This window comes from Amblyomma americanum, chromosome 4 (genome assembly GCF_052857255.1).
Source record: "Amblyomma americanum isolate KBUSLIRL-KWMA chromosome 4, ASM5285725v1, whole genome shotgun sequence".
Lineage (NCBI taxonomy): Eukaryota > Metazoa > Arthropoda > Arachnida > Ixodida > Ixodidae > Amblyomma > Amblyomma americanum.
The window spans coordinates 47,279,489-47,305,338 of NC_135500.1; the positions used below are offsets into that span (position 1 = coordinate 47,279,489).

Below are 25,850 nucleotides of genomic sequence, written 5' to 3' on the forward strand. Positions count from 1 at the left end.
GCCACGTAGGGTGCAGTGCAGTGTGGAGCTTACAGCCGTGTCCCGGTTGCTGCAGCCAGTGCGAAATCAGGGCGATCAGGATGTACTACCGCGTCTGCACAGACAGAGGAGGGAAGATTCCCACGTTTGGTGTGGAGCGCTTGAGCTCGCACTTTCCGGCGATTCTCGTAGTAAACAGGGTGCAGGTTTTTTTTACAAGTATAGGAGACCTCTAGCGACGCTATAATTTGAATCGGCAGTGTCGTAATTGGCCGGGACTGGTGGATTCAAAGTCCATGTTGCGGCTTGAGAGGACGGTGCGTCCCGTGGTGGTGCGCGTGAGTCGGTTGTATACGAGAAGAAAAGGTACCAGTAAGAAGCGGACTCGAACCGCTGCCTTATGCGTTAAAATACGCAACTCTAAAGCATTGCGTCACAGGAGAAACGCAAATAGCGGCTTTTGATTGTGCTCTTACCCCTTCTCACAAATACTGTTGCATTTTCGCGCATGCGCAGAAAAGAAGATCGCGCCCAGGCGAGCGTCTGTTGAAAACGAGGAGTGGATGGGAGCCGAAAACCTGGACGCCGCGATGCAGCTGTAGAGTAGAGGCTATCAGAAGGACTTCACTTTTCTCGCCCCTTAGTTCTTTGCAAAGCTTCCACGATTCCACGCAGAAGCCGTAAAGAAGCGCTCGCCCCAGGGACGTTTTGTTTCCCGCAATCGGTTTGTCCGCTGATTTCCGAGATTCTGGACAGTGCACACTGAACCGTGGCAGCGACAGCATGAACTTCACAGGAACACCCACTTTCTTGTGCCACGCCTACTCATTTTTGCCTTACGGCTGGAAACTAAGCTAAACGGCGCCAGCGAACCGGGAAGAGCCAGTGAGGGAGCATGAGCACAGGAAAAGCTCGCATCCCACTCACTCGGATCATCGAAAGCCCGGCGCATACCACGGCAAGGGCGCCGGCCAACATAACACAACGTATACCACACTAACCTGTCATGAGCTTCGAAGACAAACGGCTGTCTTCCTCGTTGTTCGCGCCAGCTGCATACCCCCTGCTTCGACGCTTACAGACTGCGAAACAGAGTACATGTGCGCTGCAGCTCCTCCCTCAGCATTGTAGGCAACCGGCGACTCGCTTTGAAGAATGCTTTCAGTCGTGCCGAGCGGGGGTGAAAAAGTGGAACAAAATTCCCTGCCTCGATGGTGGGGGGCGCTCGTCCTGATGGACTGCTCGTTGACTCGAGCCCCTACAGCGAGGCGCAATCTCGTCGCCGGAGAGCCCCAAGAACGCCCACAGTGGTCTCGCCTGCGCGCACACACTGTAAAAAAAGTGTGTAAAATTACAGGCGTTTTTGCAGAAATTTACTGTTGCCGCACGGAAAAAATCTGTTACTGGAAAAAACAGAAAGGTGATCAAGCAAAAAAACAGACATTTTCTGTTTTTGACCGCCGTGGTCTATTCACGTGCGTCTCTATTAAGAAGTAAGCTACAAATAATGCACCTGAACACCTTAAAAACATCCGTTTATTTTTTAAAGCCTAGAGTGTAGTAAACTAAATTTTTCGCACAACTAGTACTATGTGGTTGCTTTTGATGCGGAGCTGCACTTCGCAAGATGACTTCCGCATGAAGAGGGGCTTGGTGTCTTCGTGCATCGATTTATTCGTTTCATTTGGAAAGGTGAGTGAACAAACAATCTCTGCCACTTGATACAGACAGTGTGATTTGCTTTGTGTCACCGGTGGAAATCTCTAAACTATATTGTAGATGTTGCGTGCGATGGAGGTGGATTACTGTAGCGAAATATTAAGGCATGGGCACATAGCTCGCATCTCACTAAATAGCGGGAAAGCCCTAGCCCTGCGTAACTTTCATCCTCCGCCTTGCGGTTTCAAGCTGCCTACGCTCCGTAAACTGTTCATGGTGAAGGTGCAGCTTTGACACGCAGTTAAAAGTTAAAACGAACAGGACGAGCGCTCACGCGCGAATCACTTGCCGCCGCGGACGCCGCCGTAGCGGCAAGCGTCGTGTGTCTATTCCATATTTCATTGTGCTAGCTTCTAAATCGTGCCGCGGCCTCGCTACCGCAACCACGCAGCCCTTAATTTTCATCGCATTCACGATTGCCTCTAAAGGCTATCTGAAATCTTTGCAGCGTGTTTTAACGTGGTGTGTGCGTTAAATTTGAGATCTGCCAGGGCTCGGGTTCTCGCTTGAGCTTCGACTCGCGGCATTGGCCGCCGCGCCGACTGTCGTCATTCGGCCGGCGCACCGGCCACTCGCGCGAGCCGAACCAGTCTCGCGAGATTCCAGCCCTGCGCCAGCTTGTCGTTTCGAATGCAGCGGCATCGCTTCTTGCTCACGCGGAGCTACGGCTGAGCGGAGGCCGTTCGGCTCACGGTATCTTTGAACTCACGAGTGTTCAGACTCTGCATGCGTACGCGAACTTTCTCGAGTAAACAAAGCTGCGGTCTTGGCCCTTGCCTAGCTGTCGACAAGCAACGTCGACCCGGAGGTGGATCGTTCGTTTCCAGCTTTGCGGTTGCTACGCGGCCTGCGCTCCCCCGTGTATTGCGGTGGAGCATGTCTTCGCCTCAGTAGGCTCGGCGGCCTGGTCGCCGCCGCTGTATCGGCATAAGCGTCAAATAGATTCCACACGGCTTTTGCTATGGCTGTGAAATATAATCTGAAAATTTTAATGTTGAATATGCTGTTTGATCTGTTTGTCGGCTAATGAGACTACCATATTGGACTATATCACGTATTACGGACAGTTCTGGACGGTGAGATGCATGTTATGCGGGGAACGGGTCGTCGGTCACCCGCACGTGTCAGTTCTCTTCGGAGGCTGGCGCAGAATTGCAAACGGCGTAGATGCTTGACAGCATGCTTAAATTACAATGAAATGAACACTACCTGAACTCGAGGTAGTAAAGGACTAAATACTGACAATTACCGACCCTTAATTAGCGATAAACAATTAGTGAATAAAATGGCTATAAATGCTCCGAATGTAATCAGACGAACGGTATTTGACCTGGAGGTAGTAAAGGAGAAATGGTGACCTCTGATAAGTGACCCTTCATTAGTCAAAAGCAATTAGGGAATTAAATTACCAGAAAATCAACCAAATCAACAGTACTTGAACTTGACATAATAATTTAACAATTAGTAGTACCTGACTAGTGACCGCTAATTAGTGAAGAGTAATTAGTGACTTAAATAACCAAAATTCTCCGAATGTAATCAAATTAACAGTACTTGAACTGGACATTGCAGAGAACTAAATATACTTGTATTGAATAAAACTGATTACTTATAATCAGTTTTGGTCCAGTTTGGCTGAGGTCAATTTTTGGGTGAACCATGCTGAAATTTGACGGTGGCCCGGGCACCAAATTCGAAGTTAACTCATGTTCGGGTCATGGTTGACCCTGGTTATGGCTATCATGTATAGGCACAGTGTCATCACTATGCTTGGCTAACTGTTATAGTGTTCCTATGCAGCTGCTTCACAAGTAAGCAAGAGCAGAATTTTAGGGGTAGGAACCTCCGGATTAGTGCTTTCGCGCTAAAAAACTGGCAGAAATGCATTCACAACCTGAGCGGAAGGCTCCCGGCCTTTGTAAAGTAGTAGATACTAACTTAAGGCATCCGCAATCACGCTGCAGCTCAGTCAAGAGAGCCTGTAACTAAGCCAAAATAAAACCGCAATCATCACGCACTAGTGCATGGCCGCGGTATTCAAAGCAAATGCGACGATAGAAGTACAACGTGGACTAGCTAACACTGATCATCCATTTACTTTGCGTGACAGATGCATATATCAGAGAACAAGCCTAAATAACAGCTCCTATGTAAGGCACTGTTTGGGTTTCAGTATAAAAAAAGAAAACGACTTCTACCATGTTCAGGACAGGTGTGTTCAAGCTTATGTATTCAAATGCATGCTGTTCACAGTACAAATTAGTATCTACGGTGCTGCTATATTAATTGGTTGAAAGTCAGCATGCGAGGCGTCTCCCAATTAAGCAGGCACAGTCGTCACTACAAAGGGCACACGTCTGATTGGCACAGTGTGCGCAATCCTCGGTGACAATCTTGGAAGCCATGGAATTGGTGGCTTTGTTGAAAACTTTAGCAATGCAACACACATCTGCAGGTTTTGTTTGGCGGAAAGAAGAGACCTCTTCTCTCCACTTGCATTGTCAGGTGTATTCGAGCTGAGAACACCCGACAATTACAACAGTGCTGTCCTAACCTTAGCAGCCGATAGTTCCTTAAGTGCAGAAAAGGGAGTAAAGTTTAGGTCTTTGTTCAACGATCTGAAGTATTTCGACGTTTGTGCACCAGGGCTTCCCCCTTGTTTGGCACACGATCTTTTTGAAGGCATAGTGTCATTCGACCTTTCTTTGTATATACAATATTTTGTCACGGTTTGTGAGTGGATTTCTCTAGAGGATCTCAATAACCGTATAGGTGGCTTTCCTTTTAAGCACAGCGACCTCAATGACAGACCATGTGAGGTTCCTGTAAAGAAATCACTTGGAGGCCATGCTATTCAGAACTGGAATATGGTTCGTTTTCTTCCCCTCTTCCTAGTCGGTTCCGTTCAGTCTACAGAGAGTGAGGTCTGGAAGCAGGTTCTGTTGCTGTCAGAAATTGTTCTTTTAGTTACTGCGCCAGCAGTTACAAGTGCAATGGCTATGAGGCTCCAAGATATCATCGAAGATTACATGACAAGCAGAACAGCTCTGTTCCCAAATATTCCATTGAGGCCAAAACACCATTACCTTCTTCACTATCCAATGCTTATTATGCACTTTGGTCCCCTGATCAGATTGTGGACAATGCGATGCGAGAGCAAACACAGCTACTTCAAGAAATGTGCTAGAAATTGTCAAAATTTCAAGAATTTGACGTTGACTTTATCTCAGCGGCATCAGCTTTTCCAAGCTTACAAGAACACAGGAAGCAGTACTGACGTTCTCGACAATGCATCTACTTTCATGATCAGCCTTTGCAGTCCTGAAATTCAGAACGAAGTTCGGGAAGTTGTTTCTGATGAAGGGGAAATTTTCTTAACACAGCAAGCAACTATTCGGGGTCTGTTGTATGAGTGCAAAATGCTAGTTGTAATGTCACGGCAGAACGGCGAACTAAAGTTTGGGGAAATACAGCTGATCCTGTCGAAAGATGCGCGGCATTTTTTTCTTGTAAAAACTGTTAGTACATCGTATGAACCAGGAATGCAGTATTTTAACATCTTAAGTAATGACGGTCCAATCAAGTGCATTGAGCTCGACAGCTTGCTTGACAACACACCATTAATCCAGTACAACCTTGCCCGCTGCAGTTATCCTGTTTTTGTTTTGAAGCATGGATTACTTGATGGAGTTTGAACTGTGTTTCAGATAGCTGCAATGGAGTTGGAACAACGAATTTCCAACTGGCTGCCAGCCCTGGACAAGGAGATTGTAGAGCTGACAGTCCAGAAGGTGCAGCAATGTGGTGTAGAGTCCCTGGAACATCTGAAGTATGTGGTTGAAGAGGATTTGCAATTTTTAAAGCCCATCAGCAGAAGGATTCTTCTTGAAAGGTTTCACTCAGCGGCTACGCCCAACCCACCAGTGTCACTTTCTCCCAACGACATTCAATCGCCTACAAGCTCACAATGTGCAAGCTTTTCTACACCTTGGGAGGTTTTCCCACCACAGCTTATGAAGGCTTGCCAAGAAGGGAAGCGTCCAGTAAAGAGCGACTTGAATGAAATGGTACGACTTGTGAGTGACCATATTCTTGCCATAAACAGGAAGCCAGGTCGCAAGATCTTGAGGGCCATCGCAGCTGAAATTGTGAGCCATTACCCGAAGACATTCGAGGACACCCTAAATGGGGCAGTAATTGGCTCGGGTATTGAGACACTCTTGTGGAAACTTGAAAACTGTGTTAACAACAAACGAAGGCCAAGCTCTGAGCAGCCACATCAGTTCGAACCGGACGATGAACTGGACTTGAGTGTCAAACGAGTGAAGATTCAGAGAGACTCATATGGGTGTGTGGCATGGCAACAAAAGCTTCAATCTGACGAAACTGCTGACTCACAGGAGAAGAAAAAAGACGACTTGCTGTCGCAGTTCAGGCTTGCGTTTCCAGATGAGACCATGGTTGCACAGCTCATGTCAGAGACTTATGCATCACAACGTCAGCTTATCAATGCATCCAAAAATATTCGAGACATTGAGCGAAGCCGGCCATTTCGGTTTCAGGGAAAGCACCTGACCAACCACGTAAACATCTTGCTAGGCTCAAATGTTGCAAAGACTTTCGATGACCGACTAAAGACTGTTGGACGGCAAGTTTTTCGTTACGCACACAGCCAAGTAAAAAAAGAATGTGTGAAGTCTTGTCTCCAAGAAGTAGAAGCTGCCAAAACTAACAGGAAGTCAATGGCAGTTGAATACGAAGCCATGCCACTACTACTGCTCGCAATCTTCGGAGAAGACAAAGAGCTGTTTTACAAGCTAACAGAGGTAAAAACTGATAAATGTAGTTTGCATTATTTCCTTGCAGTCGTCGCACGTTAATGCACAATGTGAAGTGTCCCATTAATTTATTCCTCCCAATAATCAAGTCAGCACTGCCTTTTATAACAGTAGTGCAGTGATTGTTTTACCCACGTCTTATAACATTTGTACTGAGATAACAGAAAAATCTGGAAGTTTTATGTCAACCTTGCCCATAAACAAAAATTTATCCTCAAAGCCAGCAGACTTGCTGCGGTGTGTTTTAGCGTGCGACGCAATGGTAACTCATATTTAAGTGAAATGGCGTCTGTGTTGAGGACTTAAGGCAACATTTTTCTTTTATTACATGCCATTGACTGATCCTAATGCTAATGCACATGTGAATTGGATTTTTCATAGAAGGAGATGGCCAGCGACGATGACTTGGGGGATCTGCCAAGCTGTCCTTTCATCTGCGCGAAAGGTAAGATACTGATGACTGACTAAAGGTGCAGTTCTTAAAAAAATTGCTGAAAAATGCACTAAATGGTGCTACCTTGTCCGAAATGCAAATCTTTATTTTATTAGACAAATGTATGCAATTTATTAAAAGACACTTCCCGCTGATTGAAATGCTTAATGAGTATTGCTGGCTCGATGTGCCTATCATATATAGGTCAATGCAATCTTCGTCGTTATCCCTTCCTCGTTATTCACTTATCCTCCTAAACCTAATGGTGATGGACCAACCCCTCTGAATAAAGAGACTTTACGTGTAACTGAAAGACATGATGAAAACAGAAGGACAAAGCGAATAATAATTCTTCCTTCCAACTCTTTTCCAGGATGGACTTTTCTCACTGCTAATTCATACACAATCTGCATGGACACCCATCCAGTGCTTCATGCATCGAAGCCAGACGAGGCCTTCAAGCTGCTGTTCTTTGCCCATTTTGCTTTTAACATCCAGTACCAGAAGGAGACGAGCCTGTGCTTGGAATTCACACAGAGGTAAGAACTGAAGCCAATGTTCACTCACCTGTACACTTGCCTGACGTCACAGCACGCCCTGTGCAAATGCATACTGCAGTCTGCCAATCTTCCAGAACCTTATTTAGAAAAGCGGTTACTACGCTGCTAAACTGAGTGTACGCGAAGAAAATGCACTTCAACTGAAAAGCTTTTTGAACAGTGTGCGTGTTCATCGAGAATATCATACTGTCAATGAAGTTTGCTTATAGAGGTGAAAGTTGGCATTTCTTCAGCTTGGCATTGAACTAGCACTGGGACACAATAATGCTAAAGATATTTGGTAGTGTGCTGTAGTATAGGAGCAGCAGCGAAGAAAATTTGCTTTAAGGTAGGGAGTTTTAGCAACATTGTAGTACAAGAAATTAATAATTGATTTACCATTGACTGACGTAATAACATGCCCTCATTATCCAGTCTCATTTTTGAAAATATGTGTCAAACAGCGAGACGTCATGAAGAAACCTTTTATCTCTATAGTTAACAGTACAGCAGCAGCTTGGGATCACGCCTGTGTGCTGTCTATTAGTTCTGCTGGAAGGCTAATGCAAGAGCATACAGACAAGGATGCATTCTAGTAAATGTGAAGGTCTGAGATCAGGTATTTTGTTTGTTTTGTTATAATAAAGCACAACACCAGAAACAAAGCAAGTGACAAGCACGCAACTGTATTATAAACGTTTTTTTTTAACCTTTGCAGCCTTCTATTTTAAAAAGTGTGAGAAATGCGCCGGTGCTTTCTATTGTGCTGGATTGTACTGCAAAGTGGACATTATGTACCTCATAAGGATGAATAATTAGACGATTAATCAGCTTAAATTAGCTAACAAACTTTACTATTTCTGCTTTTTAAAGGGAAGGTTGTATTGCAAAATTTATCTGGCAACATCGAAGGTTAGGCTTATTTTTAAATTTTGTTACTCGGCAATGTATTTCGGAGTATCGAAGGAAAGCTTGTTCAATTGGCTGGCCCACTTTACCTATCTATACAATGCCGTAACTGCGCATCGTATTCTTGCCGAAATCTAGTTAACTTATACATCATAAAAATACAATAACTGTGCCTGTACTTGCTGCATGCATTAGAAGTGCGAGAAGCGATTTTTCTATGAATATGCAATGGTGGAAAGCTGACTCAACGAGCTTTCGTATGTGTATTTTTGTTGGTCGGTGTCTGGAATGATACTGCCATTTAGGAGTATTTAAAAACAGCTCATATTCAAAGTTGACGACCATCAATTTTGCAACATAACCTACCTTGCTTCTGAGATGAAAAATAGAAAAGTCAAAGTTAATTATATAACTACAGATACATTTGAGGCACCTAATGTCTGCCTTGCTGTACAGTCCAGCTCAGAAGACCACACCGACGTAGCTAAGTATTTAAAACATATCTTCAAAAGTGACAAAAATCACCCTGTATATAAAATATCAATCGGAAGGAAAAAAATGTCTCTCCCGCTCTTTTTCTGCCGCATCTCACACACACACACTTAAGGTAATGGAATCGGGGTACGGATTTCAGGCTGTTTTTTATGAGAGAGGGGTGCGTCCTGACATGGCAAACCGTTGTAGCAAGGTAGGCAAAAGAGACCTAACGTTTTATTAAAGCACGTTTCTCCTTGTTTTATCCGTTAAATCCTCCTCATTCATAGGGCCACATGTACTGTAGTGGCTATGAGTTCCTAGGGCGCATAAGCTACGAACTAGTCCGACACTTTTATCATTACCCACTGGATCAAAACCTCACTTGTGGAGATGAAAGTCGATCTCAAGTCATTCAATATGTGGTAGTAAAATGAGGTGATCACTGAGAAGCAAGGTGCTTAAATGACTTCAGTAGCATCCTAGATACTTCTGTTTCCAATGGTACCTGTATGACCGGAAACTCCAACACATGCCTCGTAAACAATGACATTGTAGAAGCATCGTATGCTCTTTCCGCCCAGCACTGCCTGTGAGTCATGCTGATCTGTGGTTGTTGATAAAACGAATCTTGCTACTTTATCGCTATGAGGAGCTTGAAAAGAAGGTTTGAGCAGCAAAGTGATGCCTCACAAACCTAGAGTTTTATTTCTGGGTGGGAACAGGTAAGATATTAGTGTTTTTTTTTACTTAGCTTTTACCCCTCACAACGTAGCGGATCATATATGAGACCTGATTTTTTTAACACATCCGCCCTTGTCAGAGTGGTTGTACAAGTGTAGAACGAATATATTTTTGTCTTTCAACTATAAAAATTAAGTTTTTGTGCCTGGTCGTTAGTGATAGCTCGTGGCTCTTTGTTTCAGGGCTATTGCAGGTATTAATCCTGCAAGAGGAACAAAGGTGCAAAAGAATGGCGGGAAGCAGCACTGCCTGTCACCAAGAGTGGCTGCACTCGCAACGGCTTTGAAAGACTATGACTTTTAGATTTTTTGTTTCTGTTGCTTGTGTTGTATAACATTTTATTATGTTGGGCTCAGAAATAGTCTTCGAGCTATAGAAGACTGCTGATGCTGATGTGACTTTCGATTTAATAAAGTGTTCATTCATATCAAGCTGCTTGGCTTTTGGTTCTCAGGCAATGCTATACTGATGAAAATCAGTGTTGTGCAAACGTTTCATATTTAGATATTCTTAAATTACTTCACGCAACTTCCCTCGAGCAACGAATTATGTAATATCACACTTTCATTGGCATAAACGACGCAAAGATCGTATTTGTAATTTAATGAGCCCTTGTGCTTGCACAGAAACCGTATTTTGTGCGGGGAAAAAAATTGTAATAAAAGAACAACTAATAGTAAACAGAACATTGCAGGAATTTCAAATATATTTTCTGCAAGCCAAAAAGAAAATTGTGTGTAAATTAACAGGGAGCTAAAAACAGACAACTAAACTCAATTTGCAGTCAGATTTTCTGTACATGATAGAAAAGAAACATTGTAAAATAACAGAATAACTGAAAACAGAAAAGTGAATTTCACAGATTTTCTGTACATGACAGAAAAGAAACACTGTAAAATAACAGAATAACTGCAAACAGAAAAATGAATTTCCCTGACATTTTACAAGCTTTCAGTAAATATTGAGAAAGAAAAACCTGAAAATCACAGACTTGCTTTGAAACAGAAAATGAAATTTCACAGAAATTTTACAGGGATTTTCGGTAAATGATTAAAATCTAACATTGTAAAATAACCGAAAAACTTAAAAACGGAAAACAGAACTGTACAGACATTTTCTGGCAGGACAGCTGCCAGAAAATGTCTGTTTTTTTTGGAAAAAATTTTTTACAGTGCAGTTCTGGACGCGGCTGCTGCCGCCGTCACCGCGCCAGCCAGGCCCGAGGAGCACCCTTTTTCGGAGGCGCGCGCAATCACGGCGACGATTAGGACGGCAAACCGCTCGCTCGCCGCGTTAATTCAACAGAGCCCGCGGGGGGAGTCCTTATTGAAGCGAATTCACGTCGTCTCGAGCAAAACTTTCGGCTCTCGCTTATGCACGAGTCTCGCAATGCACTCTGCGCTCCTCTTCGTTTCGTTTTTTCCCCCTTTCCGTTCCTCAAGTCCGCCGCTGCGGCTTCCAGCAGAGAGGACACATCATTAGGAGGAGCGCCCAGTTTCAAACCCCGGTACGTGCCGCGAGCGAAGTAAGAAAAACCGGGTGTCTCCGGCAGCAATGAACGGGACCCCGGCTCTTGTCCCATCTATCCAGCTTCCCTCGCCCTTTTCGGCCCCCGCCGGGCGCGGGACTGGAGCGCGGTTGCCAGCAAGCCGGGCGCCCAATCGTCTCAATTACTTTCGACGGCGTAATCCTCCCTCTAACAAGGCCAGCCATGCACGGGCGGTGGTGGTGGTAGTACATACATCTGCTGGAGCCGGCTCGGCACGAACCGCGCCATCTCTGCGGAACACTTGGGTCGCGAACCCCTCCACCGCTCTTTCCGACGTCCTCTGCACTTTGCGAAAGAGTGGCGCCTTTTCTTTTTTTTTTTTGTAAGCAACACTGTGGCACGTCGAGCAGGAGCGCAAAATGAGCAAAGCGCGCAATGAAGCGGCGTCCCCTTCTAACTGCAAATCTGAGCGAGAGAGACGCCAGTGCGACTTTGCAGTTCTGTGGCTTCCCGATCGAGCTAAGGGAGAAGCAAAAAAAAAAATGCGAGAAAGAACAAATACGTCAAGGGGAAACCGCTCCTGCTACCACTCACGCAGGAGAGATTTCATACGCCTGCTATACGCCGTGGAGACCGCGCACAGCAATTACCGTCCAGACCCTTGAGAAGCGTGCACGACAATAAAAAGTGACGGTGTATTTGCGTAGTTAGGCCAAATGCGAATCAGGTGCGCAAGCACTGAGTGGACTTGTTTTACACTGTTTATCTTTGGCTTTGCATTGTTTATCGTGGTCATGCTTTGTTACTCACGATATTGCATTGTGGTTAAAGTCGTATATCAAGTGTATTCTCTGTGTTTGCATTTTTTTTAATTTTTTAATGTTTTTAATTGGCTTTTTGGGGAAAGGAAATGGCGCAGTATCTGTCTCATATATCGTTGGACACCTGAACCGCGCCGTAAGGGAAGGGATAAAGGAGGGAGTGAAAGAAGAAAGGAAGAAGAGGTGCCGTAGTGGAGGGCTCCGGAATAATTTCGACCCCCTGGGGATCTTTAACGTGCACTGACATTGCACAGCACACGGGCGCCTTAGCGTTTGCATGGCACGGATGAAGCACAGTAGGTACAATGTTTATTGCAGTCGTCCTGTGCATGCATCTGAGTCTCGGCCCCCGTTCTGCAGGAAATACGGCGTCGCGGGTGTTGCCGTCGTCGGTGGCGACGTTATGAGCGGCAGAAAACAGATAATCAGGTAAAAGCAGGAAAAGAAGTACCTGTCTCAATTCTCGGTGGACACCAAAACCGCGCCTTAGGGAATGTGCAAAGAATCTGGGAAGGCATAGATATGCCGTCGGTTCGCACCCATGTAGCAAGCCCGCCAACCTGACGAGCACATGCAACCTGTATGCAACGACAAATCGTGTGACACCACACGGAACGCTGTACGTCGGAAGGCTGGCGGCGCATGTTGGTCGGCCAGCGGCGAGTACACGTAGACGAACGACATGCATACGATCGTCTGGAGTGTCGCTGCTCGGCTTTCTGTGTGCGTCATACGGCCGCTCGATGGCGTCACCCTACTTTTCTTGTCATCGCTGGGATTTTCTCTGCGGGTATACACGCCGCGCGGCTCTTCTCGTAATGGGACCATTTAAATAATTCCTAGAGCTCTCTGTCCCCTTTAAGCCACACTGCATACCCGTCACGTTAGAACAATAAAGAGCGATTTTTTAAAACCGTATAGAGGTTTTCATTGAAAAAATTTCACATATGTCGGTTCGGTATGTGCAGGTGGACTGTAGTACCAGCAAGGCGGACATTATGTTTGTGATAGAGCTCAATAATTGGCCGTTTAAATAAATAAACTAACTATAGGTTTTCCCACTGAATATAATCCTAGTGCCGGCGGATGTAATCTAAGCGCTGACTGGTATAACCTGCATGCCATGTAATTCAATGCGAGTGCAAACCGTTTAATCTAAGCGCCAGCGTATTATTTAATGCGGGTGCCAACCAATTTAATCTATATATGGAAACCAAATGCGGCAAAGGACTCGAAAGCCCACAGAAGACGAATGCCAGGAATAAAGCGATGTTGAGATATTTTTTCAGAACATGCGATGGCATAAGCGAAGCGCCAACATATTTCATAGCTTTCATTAATATTATAACCTACACTGGCTTAATGCAAGTGTGTTAAAACACCGTTCAAAACGCACAATCTCAGCACTAAAGAAATGCACAGGGACTCAGAGCTATGGCTAACTGGCCCTTTATTATGCCAAGAAAACGGATGAGGCCACAAATGGGCGCTCTCTTTTTTACAGAACATTGGATTAAACTGTATTCGATAAAATACACAATTATTTAGTCAGACAGTTAAAAAATTGTTAATAAACTGTACCTTAGTCTAGTCCTACGTAGTTCCTTCATAAAAAAAGGCACACAGCCAATGATGGAAAACAGACGGCAAGTTTTGCGCCTCCGTTTCCTTGCTGCTGGATTATCGTCCACTTTTGCACAATATGCTGGGAAAACGGACGAATGCACATACATGTGCACTCATTATTAGAAATCTGAGAACTTTCTTTTGCAAGAAATGTAATTGCTTTGTCAGGCACGTAAAAAACATTGCTAAAAACCCAGAAGACAAGAGAGTTCCATAGCAGACGGCAAGTTCTGCGCCTCCGATCAGAGTGCCGCATTGTCGGCTGCATTTGTACAATGGAGTAGAGCGAGATGGCGGTGGTGCATGCTGATATACTTTAGGCAGGTGGTAGTGCACGCCTTTTCATTCACCCCGCAAGGACATTAACGCCCAGTAATTTCTTCCGTGAAAGCCGATGAGCCGTGATCTTGCATCCTAGTGGTACTCCGAAAACGGGGACCGCCATTCGAGTCTCCAGATGCACTCAGAAGAAAGAAAAGGAAAGTCTCCGAACACGACAGGGCCAGAATTCTCGATGTGTCGAGGCGTGGAGGAGATGTGAAAAAAACGCCAGACACGCTGGGCATCAGTTTAAAGACAGCAAGCTCCATTGAAGCGACCGATAGAGAGGCGTTGAATGAAGGCGGAACTTCGAAGAAATTCGGAAATGAGATTGTAGAGGCTCTAAAAAATATTGTGGACAACAACCCTGCTTTCACGACAAAGCAAATAAAGCAGGCGGTGGAAGAAGAATTGCCCGGAATTGCCATGAGCACAAGTAGAACTGATCGCCTACTGGAAGCGCATGGCTACTCTATGAAGTTGGTGACTCAGAGGCCGATCGACCGCAACTGAGATGACGTGAAACGCAGCCGCAAAGCATACGCGCAATGGCTGCAGTGTGAAGGACCCCGATTGTGCAGGTTTTACGGAGATGAGACCAACTATAACACGTGGTGTCCGAGGAGCTTCGGCCGTGCGATTAAAGGACAACCTGTAGTGCAGATGACGACGGGCACCAAAGGAGCAAACCTTATCATTATTGCCTGCATGCCAGCAAATGGTGTCGTACATCGGACGGCTGTCGACAAAAGCTCCGTTCGATTCGCCTGCACTCCCTGCACCAGTTCTGTAAACTTCCGCAGCGGTGCAGTGGCGGTGCCGTGAGCGTGCAGCGCCAGTTCCAGCAGTTCAAGTGCTGCTTGACACTGGCTGCTTCCAAAACGAATGGTCGAGTGCAGGCCTGGTCGTCTGCTAGCCTTGGCGTCGCCACCAAATTGCAGCCAGCAGCGTGGCGCCCAAATCAACGGCCCCCGACATCCCGAACCGCATGAAGAATTTTCAAACAGCACATATCGCAGCGAAGTGTTGCCATGAATCAGCCTCAATGCAACCTCGCGGCAGCTAAGCGAAACGCACGTGTGTTCTTTTACTGAACGCGACTGAGGTGTGCGCGCGCCGACTTGCATGCTAAGCGGTTGTTGCAACAACGTGCATCATGCGCTGCATGCACGTGTTTACTCTTTAGTTAACATAACCGGCTTCGAGTAATAATATAACTTTATTAGTAGAAAGGGAAGACGCCGGTTACGGGTCCGACGAGGGCAGGATGGTCGAGAGATGCAAGGTGCCGGCGAGGGCCGCCGTCCCCACCTCCGTCGCCGCCTTCTCGTGTGGCCACTCACGTTCCATGAGGGTCGGCGGGCCCGCGTGGGGCACTGTTATCATCGACGAGTGGAATAATTTGACTATATCCGCCGTTTATTGCAAAGCGCAAGGCGTCGTCGCGCAATCCGTCGTCTGCTTCCATGGCGGCTGCAGCTGCACCATTTCGGCACCGACCGTAAAGGAGGTGCACAGTTATCCTGCACTTTCCTGAACTAGACCTGCACAACGCCTGCACTTTTTTGAAACGAATGGCGTCGTGAAGACGGCGCCATCTTGCACCGTTGAAACGAATGGCAAAGTGCAGCACCGCGAGAACCAGTTCACGAAGTGCAGGCGAATCAAACGGACCTAAAGTTCACTAGGTCGTCTCCAATGAATTCTTGAGCGAAATGTCAGAACGTGTCGAAAGTGAAGAACCTGGTTCAGAAGCTGTGTTTATTTTTGCCAATGCTCACAGCCGTGCGGAACAGGCAAGCCTGGCCAGCCGGATGCGCTCGATCAAGCGGCTGCCTCCTTGCAGCCAATTTTTTAACCCTACAGGGGAGGTGTTTCCGAAGTTCAAGTCGGAAGTGAAAGCTTTCCGCAGCGAGGGGAGAGACTTGGCGCTCAACACTCCGTCCGGAATGACTTTGTTGCTCGACACTCTATGCAGAAAATACAACGGGTAGAGTGCGCCACTTTCGACTGCCACGGAAAGGGAAAGGCGATAAGACGACCACACAATCCATCCCACCAGTTACGATAAAATCAGTTATACACAGACTGGCGATGCAGGCGATGAAAGTAAAAATGCAGTCATGGTTAGAAAGTAATAGAATACTCAGAGAACTTCAGAACGGGTTCAGAAGTGGTAGGCGCTTAGATGGTAGCCTGTTCGTGCTTACCCAGTGCATAGACATAGCTAAGGCGGAAAACAGACCTCTGTATCTAGCCTTCCTGGACATAAGAGGTGCATACGACAAAGTGAACTGGGAACTCCTGTGGAACATATTAAAAGATGAAGGTATCGGTCATGAGGTAATTGATTTTGTACAGGAAATATATCGAGAAAATGAACGAATTAGGAGTGCGACAACTGTGGAGGTATACAAAGGATTAAGGCAAGTTTGTTCCTTATCACCGCTGCTGTTCATGCTTTATACGACAACGCTGCCTTTATGCTTTATATGACAAATATGGAAAGAAGGCTGCAAGGAAGCAATCTAGGTTATAATCTGCCCTACAGATTAGGCGGAAAGGTTGTTGAGCAACGACTATCGGGTTTAATGTATGCGGACGATACTGTGCTGTTAGCAGATAGCCAGGAAGATTTGCAAACTCTGGTTAATTGCTGTGGAGACGAAGGAGACAGTCTAGGTATCAGTTTTAGCGCAACTAAGTCAGGTGTGATGATTTTCATTGACACAACTGATAAGGAGTTTACAATACAAGGCCATGAAATGCCACGAGTGGCCGAATACAAATATCTCGGGGTATGGGTAAACAAAGGGCATATGTACACGGAAAAGCACGAACAGTCTCTCATAGAAAAAGGGCGAAGAGATGCCGATATAATGAAACATAGGGCATTGTGGGGGTACAACAGGTATGAAGTCCTCAGAGGTATTTGGAAAGGAAAAATGGTGCCGGGGCTTACTTTCGGGAATGCGGTTCTATGCTTAAGGGCAGTCGTGATTAGAAGTAAATCCGAGAACTGTTGGAAGATTAGTACTAGGTGCCGACGGGAAAACCACAAACGAGGCAGTACAGGGGGATATGGGCTGGGCATCGTTCGAAGCACGGGAAGCTCAGAGTAAAATACTATGCGAAGAACGCCTGAGGAAATTGGACGATAACAGAGGGGAAGCTAAGGTATTTAAAGACCTATAAAGAAAGAGCGTTGACTCACAATGGCGGTAAAAGAACTAGGAAGCTAACCAGTAAGTATGCCAGACACGAGGACGGAGAAAGAAAGAGCATTAAACGGCAGGTTAAAGACGCTGGAGGTAAAACTTGGATAGATTCAATGGAAAATAAGTGTAGTGTAGAACTATACCGACACTGAAAAGGGCAGACCAGGAAGGAAGCGTTTTATGATAACTCAAGAGGCAGTGCCCTACTCTTTGAAGCTAGATCAGGGTGTCTTAGAGCGCGCAGCTATAAAAAGAAATTTAACGAAGAAGATGACACATGTGCTGTGTGTGATAAATCTGTAGAAACAATAGAACACCTCATACTAAAATGTGATGGTATTCACCACGATGTCGATGCAGGCACAGTCACTCTTCCTGAGGCATTGGGGTTTAAAGATAACAAAAGTCATGTAGATAAATCTGCTGTGGAAATTAGCAAAAAGCGATTGGAAGATTGGTGGCTCTGAAGCAGAGAGGCGACATAAGGTTAAATGTGTAGGAAGACATATTTAAAAAAAAATAGTGGCTTTTTAATAACATGCGACACAGTTATATAAAAGAAAGGAAAAAAATTGGCGGCGTTTTATCTTTGGTTAAACCTGGAGTGACGCGATAGCTACAGCTGGCCGAGTGGAACTTGGTCACGTGACCAACCACGTGACAAACCACGTGATCAGCCACGGCGCAGCGACACCGGAAGCTGCTCAGCGTCACGTGACCAACCACGTGACAGCATGGTGGCGCAGCCACAGGATGGTAGCGCCGCCACGCTGAAGGCTCGAAATGCTACTGTAATGTAGCTATCGCTACAAAAAAGCTGATTAAGGTGGCAGCTGCCATCACCCCGTTTCAAAGAGGTCCGTCCGTCCGTCCGTCCGTCCGTCCGTCCGTCCATCCATCCATCCATCCATCCATCCATCCATCCATCCATCCGTCCATCCGTCCGTCCGTCCGTCCATCCTTCCGTCCGTCCATCCAACGGAAACATCTGCAGATGTTTGGATTTCGTCTTGTCCACGTTTGCTGCGCACACCGATGTACGAACACTTGAAGCTGCCGTAGCTAACACTTTTAAGTCGAACACTGAGGCAGTACTGGCTGAGAATTTTTTTCGCTTCGGGCTTTGCTGAGTACCTGCCGAAGTCGGACATCAGCGTAAACAACAGGTCTGGTGGTGGAAGGGGCCACCAAGGCAGCGTAAAACGAATGCTGCCTATATGCAGCTTTGCAATGATTACATTTGTAGACGGGTAGCCCAATTATCTTGCAAACTGACTGGCAGAAATATGCGCGAGAAGGGTGAGGCCGCGTGCGTGCGCGCATTTCCTTCCTTTCAGCAACTCGTGAGTTAGGGCCGTGGGCAGAGTTTTAACACGGAAACATTGGGAATTGTAGGGGTACACCAGGAATGAATTACTGAGAGGTATTTGGAAAGGAATAATGGTGCCGGGGCTTACTTTCGGGAATGCGGTTATGTGCTTAAGGGCAGAAGTTCAGTCGAGATTAGAAGTAAATCAGAGAGCTGTTGGAAGAATAGCACTAGGTGCTGTTATGCTTGGGTATCGGGACCGTGGTCTTCACCGCATGACGATGAACTCTGCAGACGACGGAGGGAAGCCTTCAGGAGGGTTGGAAAACTTGAAGGTTTATTTACATATTTACAAGAGAAGCAGGGTGACCTAAAGTCAGAGATGAAGTGCTACATATTTGCAACAGAAGCAGGGAGACCCAAAAGTCAGAGATGGAGTCCCTTGAAACCAGCCAAATCGCGGCTTAAATACAGTGGATATTCCCTAGGCACCTAGCTAGGGAAACCGGTGGCTGATCAAGCGTCCAATGGGAAGACACACTCTTCAGTGTCTCTGCCCTAACCCCGTGACCACTCCGCCACCACAAACACCTGCACAGGCGATAAGGAATCCTGGCGCCTTGAGTTCCTGGAATCCTGTTTCCGACCGGTTGAGCAGGTTCGCAAGGTCGTAGGCTTAGCAGGCGGTAACCCCCTCCGTGGGAAAGAGGCGTCCTGGAATGTGTTTCCCGACGGATTGATCATGTGCACAAGGTCGCTGGCTTAGCAGGTGGTGATGCTCTCCGTGTAAAGATGCGTCCTGACGCCCCCGGGCATTCCCGAGGGTAAGATGAATCAGCCGTGTCCGCCCCCTCTTTGTCTGGCCGCACGTGCAAGCGAGCGAGGCGGGTTCGGCGCCTTTGTTCGCGTCTTTCTGCCGGTCCACGTGAGGGCACAGTTTGGGAGCAATGCCGCATTCCATACTCCGGACGACCGGATGAGAGGCCTTTCGTCACAGCTCACAGTCGCCAGGAGCCCTTCCTAATCCTCTTCTCAGGACGACAACACCTTTGGGTCAAGTATAGTTCGATGGCGCCTGCCGGGCTCGTCTGTTCCCGCTGTCGGGCCTCCGATCACAACAGTGCCCACAGGAAAACCAAAAACAGGGCAGTATAGGGGGATATGGGCTGGGCACCGTTTAAAAGCACGGGAAGCTCGGAGTAAAATACTAAACGAAGAATGCCTGAGGAAATTGGACGATAACAGAGCGGTAGCTAAGGTATTTAAATACATATACAGAAAGAGCGTTTCTTTTCCTTTTTTCTTTATTTGTTTGTAGCAGCAGCTTTATGTGAAGATGATATGTAAAAAGTGTGAGGTCATACTTCTAGCCATCTAATGACCTCCAAGAAATAAAATTGAATTTCAAAGAAGGCCTCTTCTGTGCTTGCATAGCGGTAAGAGCTTACGGTAAGAGGGAAAATAAAGGAATTCAGGATATCGCTGCAGAACAGATATTCAGCTTTAACTGCGGAAGGCGATCTTAATGTTCATGCAATGAACGATAATCTCATAGCTATCATTACGGAGTGCGCAGTAGAAATAGGCGGTAGGACGGTTCGACACGATGCTGGCAAGCCATTTCAGGAGACGAAAGATCTGATTATGAAACGTCAAAGCATGAGGGTGCCTAACCCTACAGACAGAATAGAACTAGCAGAGCTATCGCAGTTAATAAATAAGCGCAAGGTAGCCGACGTAAGAAAATTTAACGCGGAGAGAATAGATCATGCTCCAAGGAACGGAGGTAGCTTAAAAGCGGTGAAGACGAAACTAGGCACAGGTAAAAAACAGATGTATGCGTTAAGAGACAAGAGGGCAATGTCATTAGCAATATAGATAAGATAAAGTAGGCGAAGATTTCTACACACAACTGTACAGTGGGCAATGTAATCAGAACGTTTATGGTAGAGTAGGGCACAGTAATGCGTCATCCCGCCAGTAACGAAAGAAGAAGTAAAGAAAGCCCCAGGAGCAATGCAAAGGGGAAAAGCAGCTGGTGAGGATCAGGTCATAGCAGATCTGTTGAAGGACGAGGGGAGATTGTGTTAGAACAACTAGCCACCCTGTATACGCAATGCCTTATGACATCGACCGCTTGTTTATAGGAGGTAATCCGATGCCTGAATTGGAAACAGTTGGGGATAAAAGCTAATAGAGAATACCTAAATAATCTGAGATTTGCTGATGACATTGCCTTGCTGAATCACTCAGGAGATGAACTGCAAATCATGATCAATGAGTTAGGAAGGCAGAGCAGAACAGTGGGTCTAAAAATTAACATGCAGAAAACCAAAGTAATGTTCAACAGTCGAGCAAGAGAACAGCAGTTCTAATTGGCAGCGAGGTGCTGGATGCGGTAAAGGAATACTTAGACAGGTAGTGACAACTGATCCGGATCATGATTGTGAAATAACTAGAAGGATATGAATCGGGTGGAACGCATAGGGCAGGTTCTCTCCGACCATGAATGGCAGTTTAGTAATCTCCCTCAACAGAAAACTGTACAACAGCTGTATCTTGCCAATACTGTGTCTGAAAGAATGTTACAAAATAAATAAATAAATAAATAAATAAATAAATACTCACCTACGGGGCAGAAACGTGAAGGCTAACGAAAAGGGTTCAGCTTAATTTAAGGACAACGCAACGAGCTATGGAGAGAAGAATGATAGGTGTAACATTAATAGACCGGAAGCGGGCCGGCAGAGTGGGCGAGGAAACAAACGCGGGTTAATCACATCCTAGTCGATATAAAGAGGAAGATATGGTGATGATGATGAAGATTTTATGGGGCAAGGGCAGCTTTGGCCAAAGAGCGCCATGGCACAAGGTAGTTTTTCATTTCAGAAGGTGGGGTCAAAGACCCATTTCCTAAGCATTTTCACCCTAAGAAGCCCAGCACACAGCCAGGGGAAAGCTTGTACTCATTGTATCACCGATGGGTACCCGGCGGCACTGGGGAATGAACCCCGCACCTCCCGCATGCGAGGCGGATGCTCAAACCACTAGGCATGGGCAGGGCATGTACTGCGAAGGCAAGACAACCGCTGGTCCTTAAGGGTAACGGAGTGGATTCCAAGAGAAAGTAGGCGTAGCAGGGGGAGACAGAAGGTTAGGAGGGCGGATGATATCAGGAAGTTTGCAGGCATATGATGGGCGCAGGTGGCAAAGTACAGGGTTAATTGGAGAGACATGGGAGAGGCATTTGGCCTGCAGTGGGTGCAGTAAGGATGATGATGATGACGACGGTGATAATGACTATGATGATAAGTCTAGATTGTTAGTAACCTACACGGCTACAAGTTATCCGCCTGTAGCTATTCTTGACCTAGGCTGTAAGCTCTGGTGTAGCTTCGCTGTCTTTCCGTTGTGAAATTGAAAAAGTGGTAAGTGTAAAAAAGTTACTCCGGTTCTATGACTCGTCCCGCCTGGAAGAACTCTACACTACACTACTCCCTCTTGTTTCTGCTAGTGGTGTTAAATCGTTATCAGATCCTCCCAAAACATTTTGCACCGGTAGCTATTCCATGAAAAGAGCCGGCAGGATGATAAAAGTATGAAGGCCATCTGAAAACCCATAATTAGCAGTGCGTAACCAGCTAATTATAACACGACAGTCACATTTATTTCCTGGTCAAGCGTATAAACTGAAAGCCGCAAGAGTTGTGTCAAATACTGAGGTTTTACAGCTGCTCGTGACTCTTTGATGTTGCAAGATATGCGAAGAAAACGAAATATAGTGCATAAGGATGTGACTCTTGGGCGTCGCATGGTGTCAGAAATTATCTCAACTTCGTTTTATTTCTGGCATTCGTGTTTTGCGCTTAGGAGTCTTCTACGGCATTCGTTGTTCTCACGTGGAATAAATTGGCTGGCATCCGGATTAAAAACCCCTGGCGCGTATTAATTTCGTTGGCACTCGGATTAAATTGGTTGGCGCTTGCATTATTCGAGTTAGCGATTGGATTAAATACGCTGGCGCTTAGATTGAGGGCTTAGCGCTAAGATTAAAATATATAGCATGAAGATTATACCTGTCAGTGCTCAGATTATTTCCACTGGCACTAGGATTAAATTCAGGGGAAAAAAACCTGTTTTATTTTCACTTAATCGGGTAACTTCATATTGATAAATTCAAGATCATCAACTTCGAAGTAGAGGTTAGTTTTTAAAATTTCTTTATCGGCAATGTAGTTAATGATATTGAACGTCAAAACATCCTACGTCCTACAAAAAAAGATAATTAGGCTTATTTTTGATGTCCCCTACAATTCTCATACACATGCTCTGTTCATTAAAGCAGATATAATGCCTGTCTGGAAATTGTTTAGCTATAGACTAATTGTTGCCTTTAAGTACGAATTAAAAGAAAATCGAAATTTCTTTCGCAACCTAGCCAAGCTAGAAATAAAGCCTACATCCTACACTATACGTCAGTCTGAATACTGGAAGGTGGTCACTCCCCGTGCTAACTATTCTATGGGTACACTATCGTACATTTTGCCTAAACTTCTTAATGATCTGAATAAATGTGGAATTGATTTAGGTCGCACAACAGTTCGTGAACTGCGCCACGTGATATGTCATGTTTTTGAACAATTCTAATATTGGTTTCCTTGTAATACATTAAATCGAATCAATTTTGCGTTTCTGCATGTTTGTATTCCTGTATGTTTCATGTATGCTCCTGTACTGCCTTGTAGAGGGGACCGTGGGCTCTAGTCAAGCTGTTCAGCAGCTTTTACCCACGGCCCCTCCATCGTTTTGATGGAAATAAAGCTATTATTATTATTATTATTATTATAAATTTTAAAGCTGTCCGATTTGGCTTTCCCGCTTTGCATATCTATAAATGGTGTTACAGCTCTTGAAATCGTCACCAAAATTACGTTCACTGTTTCTACGCGACAAAATGCACAAAGGGCGACTATATTTGCTGCATTAGAAATGAAAGCGACACCATTTTATAAATGTGAAACTCGGAAAAGCCAACTCAACGTGCTTTCAAACGCGTTTTTTTAGCTTTCAATATTTCGAACCACGCTGCCGATAAAGAACATTTAAAAAAGTGAGTTCACCTTCGATGTTGACGGCCTTCACATTCGCAATATCATTTCACACTATGAAATCAAAAATAAAAATACTGATTAGCTAATTTTAGCTAATTAGACGTCTAAATACTGAGCTCAAGAAGTTAAATAGTGCCCGCCTTGCAGTACAATACGCTTGCGCAGACCACACCGACGTATCCCTGAGTTTTTTTAAATAAGAATCTCTAAGCGGTTAAATAAATCACCCTGCTTGCACAAAAACCTTAGGATGGATTTTCATGGATTTTCATACAGAGTAGAACACACTCGGGAGTTGAAAAGATATTACTTGGGATAAAGTAAGCAGCCACAATTGTGAGGCCTATTTTCATTTTGTCCTTTCTTTCACAAAGCTGCCGAAAAGATAATAGATGAGCAAATCCATTCCAGGTAGCATCAGAAAGGCAGCGCGTTTTCTCCCAGATGCTAGAGTATGCTGCTTTAAATCCACACAGTTTTCCGCGTTAGCGTCAGCTTTAACGTAGGAACGCACCAGCGTAGGAATAAGAAAGCTGCGGCTCGGGGAAAGGCCACTCTACCCTGACGCCACTTCCGCAAAGGCCAACTGCAGGGCCGCCAACTGCAGGGCAGCCAACAGGAGGCGCTAAGCCGAGCCCTGGTGCACAGTGCATTATCCCTCAGCCACAGATCTGCACAATCCTTCACAGGCTACTAATGCGGCTATTTGCGCTTGTGCGGTCGCACGTAGCGTGACGTCATGGTTATGTTAATCATTTCAACGCGATAGCGTTCGAGCGGCGGACGTTCGGCAAAGACCGGGGGGAGGGGCGGGGGGGAAGGTAAAACGATATAGAGCCATTACTGAAACTCGAACCTCTGCCACTTCGGTCGTGAGCCGGGCAAGCTACCCCGAGCCGCTGAGGAACCTTCGTACCGTCCGATAGTTTAGGGACTTCGTGGGGCCACCTCATGCCGCACAGTTGGCAACGCTTCCGCATTACACTCTGAAGGCTACTTGAACGTCCCCTGAATTTCTTTTAATCCCGGGGCAAGGAACACAGCCGGTACTCTGAAAACATGTCCAGAGACTGACGTACGTGTCGCAGTGGCGCCGGCGCTACGAACTAGGCTCATCACTCGTCGTCCCATGAGGGCAAGCGGGTGCAATTTTTTCTACGCTTTAAGACTGCGTTTGGTAAGTTCACATCTCATAGCACAACCGGACAATCCCTTAATGACTTGGTAGCTATCTACGCAATCGATACCGAATAGCGTATTTAGCACGCTCTCTGCTAAACAGCAGTAAAAAAGCGTTGTACAAATCGCTTCACAAACGGCCTGTGCCCCTTCTATTTGTAATCCATATATTCATGATCTTCCTAAAAGGCTCTCCTGTGGAGAAATTAAGCTTGTTTGGTTTGGTTTTATGGGGGTTTAACGTCCCAAAGCGACTCAGGCTATGAGAGACGCCGTAGTGAAGGGCTGCGGAAATTTCGACCATCTGGGGTTCTTTAACGTGCACTGACATCGCACAGTACACGGGCCTCTGGAATTTCGCCTCCATCGAAATTCGGCCACCGCGGCCGGGATCGAACCTGCGTCTTTCGGGCCGGCAGCCGAGCGCCGTAACCACTCAGCCACTGCGACGGCTGAAATTAAGCTTGTGTATCAATCGTAACTTATACGCTGAAGCACGACCACATTCACATCCCATGCACGAATCAACGCGGAAGCTAAGTGAGCAGTTTAATCATGACAGTATGGAACGTGAGCATGCGGTGTATCACGAATTATACTCCGTTTCATAGCAGGCAACGAAGCGGAGGGTGCGGAAGTAGTGCGTCTGCAAAACCATATACTCCGCCACGTATCATTCGTCCGTCTCAAAGCCTAGATGGCTGTTTGGACGAAAACAAAGACCGGTATCAGACGAAGTGGTACCATTGGGAATTACGGTCGAAGCTGCGAGGCGCTCAGTACTTGGACCATCTGGCTATAATTTGCGCTGAGTGTGAACTACTTTTTAGGCACGCATGGACTAAGGGCGACTCGCCCTACCAACTGCGTATCAGGTCGCCAAAGTCATTCTTACTCCTCGAAGTCTCGTTGAGTTGGAGGACGAAAAGTGGCGAGAGGTAAAACGAAGTCCAGGATATTGCCATTAATGGCACTAAAGACAAAATGTGCTTGTGCTCACATCGGTTGTTTGGCGAAACCACTTTTTGGGCTCGGACTTAGTCTCCGCGAACAGGCGCGCTAGCTTTGGCAGCGTTGCCCGCTATGTATGAAACAGAGTGCAGAGAGTTCTAAGCCTATGAAAAACAAGAATCGTAGTTTT

At 46.0% G+C, this 25,850-nt stretch overlaps 2 protein-coding genes across 5 annotated transcripts in view; one reads left to right on the forward strand and one right to left on the reverse strand.

Moving 5' to 3' along the window:
* The window catches only part of LOC144127925 (protein O-mannosyl-transferase Tmtc3-like), a 542,030-nt gene that overhangs the window by 158,294 nt on the left and 357,886 nt on the right, over positions 1 to 25,850 (reverse strand). The gene's annotated exons all lie outside the window — the stretch shown is intronic.
* Positions 1,485 to 10,066, forward strand: LOC144127926 (uncharacterized). 2 transcript variants are annotated; one of them, XM_077660931.1, is made up of 5 exons: positions 1,485 to 1,671; positions 5,406 to 6,524; positions 6,918 to 6,981; positions 7,343 to 7,508; positions 9,818 to 10,066. In XM_077660931.1, the coding sequence occupies exons 1-5, from the start codon at positions 1,570 to 1,572 to the stop codon at positions 9,936 to 9,938; spliced, it is 1,572 nt and encodes a 523-aa protein (XP_077517057.1). In that variant the 5' UTR covers positions 1,485 to 1,569; the 3' UTR covers positions 9,939 to 10,066. The 2 variants fall into 2 exon arrangements, with proteins under 2 accessions (XP_077517057.1, XP_077517058.1); XM_077660932.1 differs by having other exon boundaries at positions 6,921 to 6,981.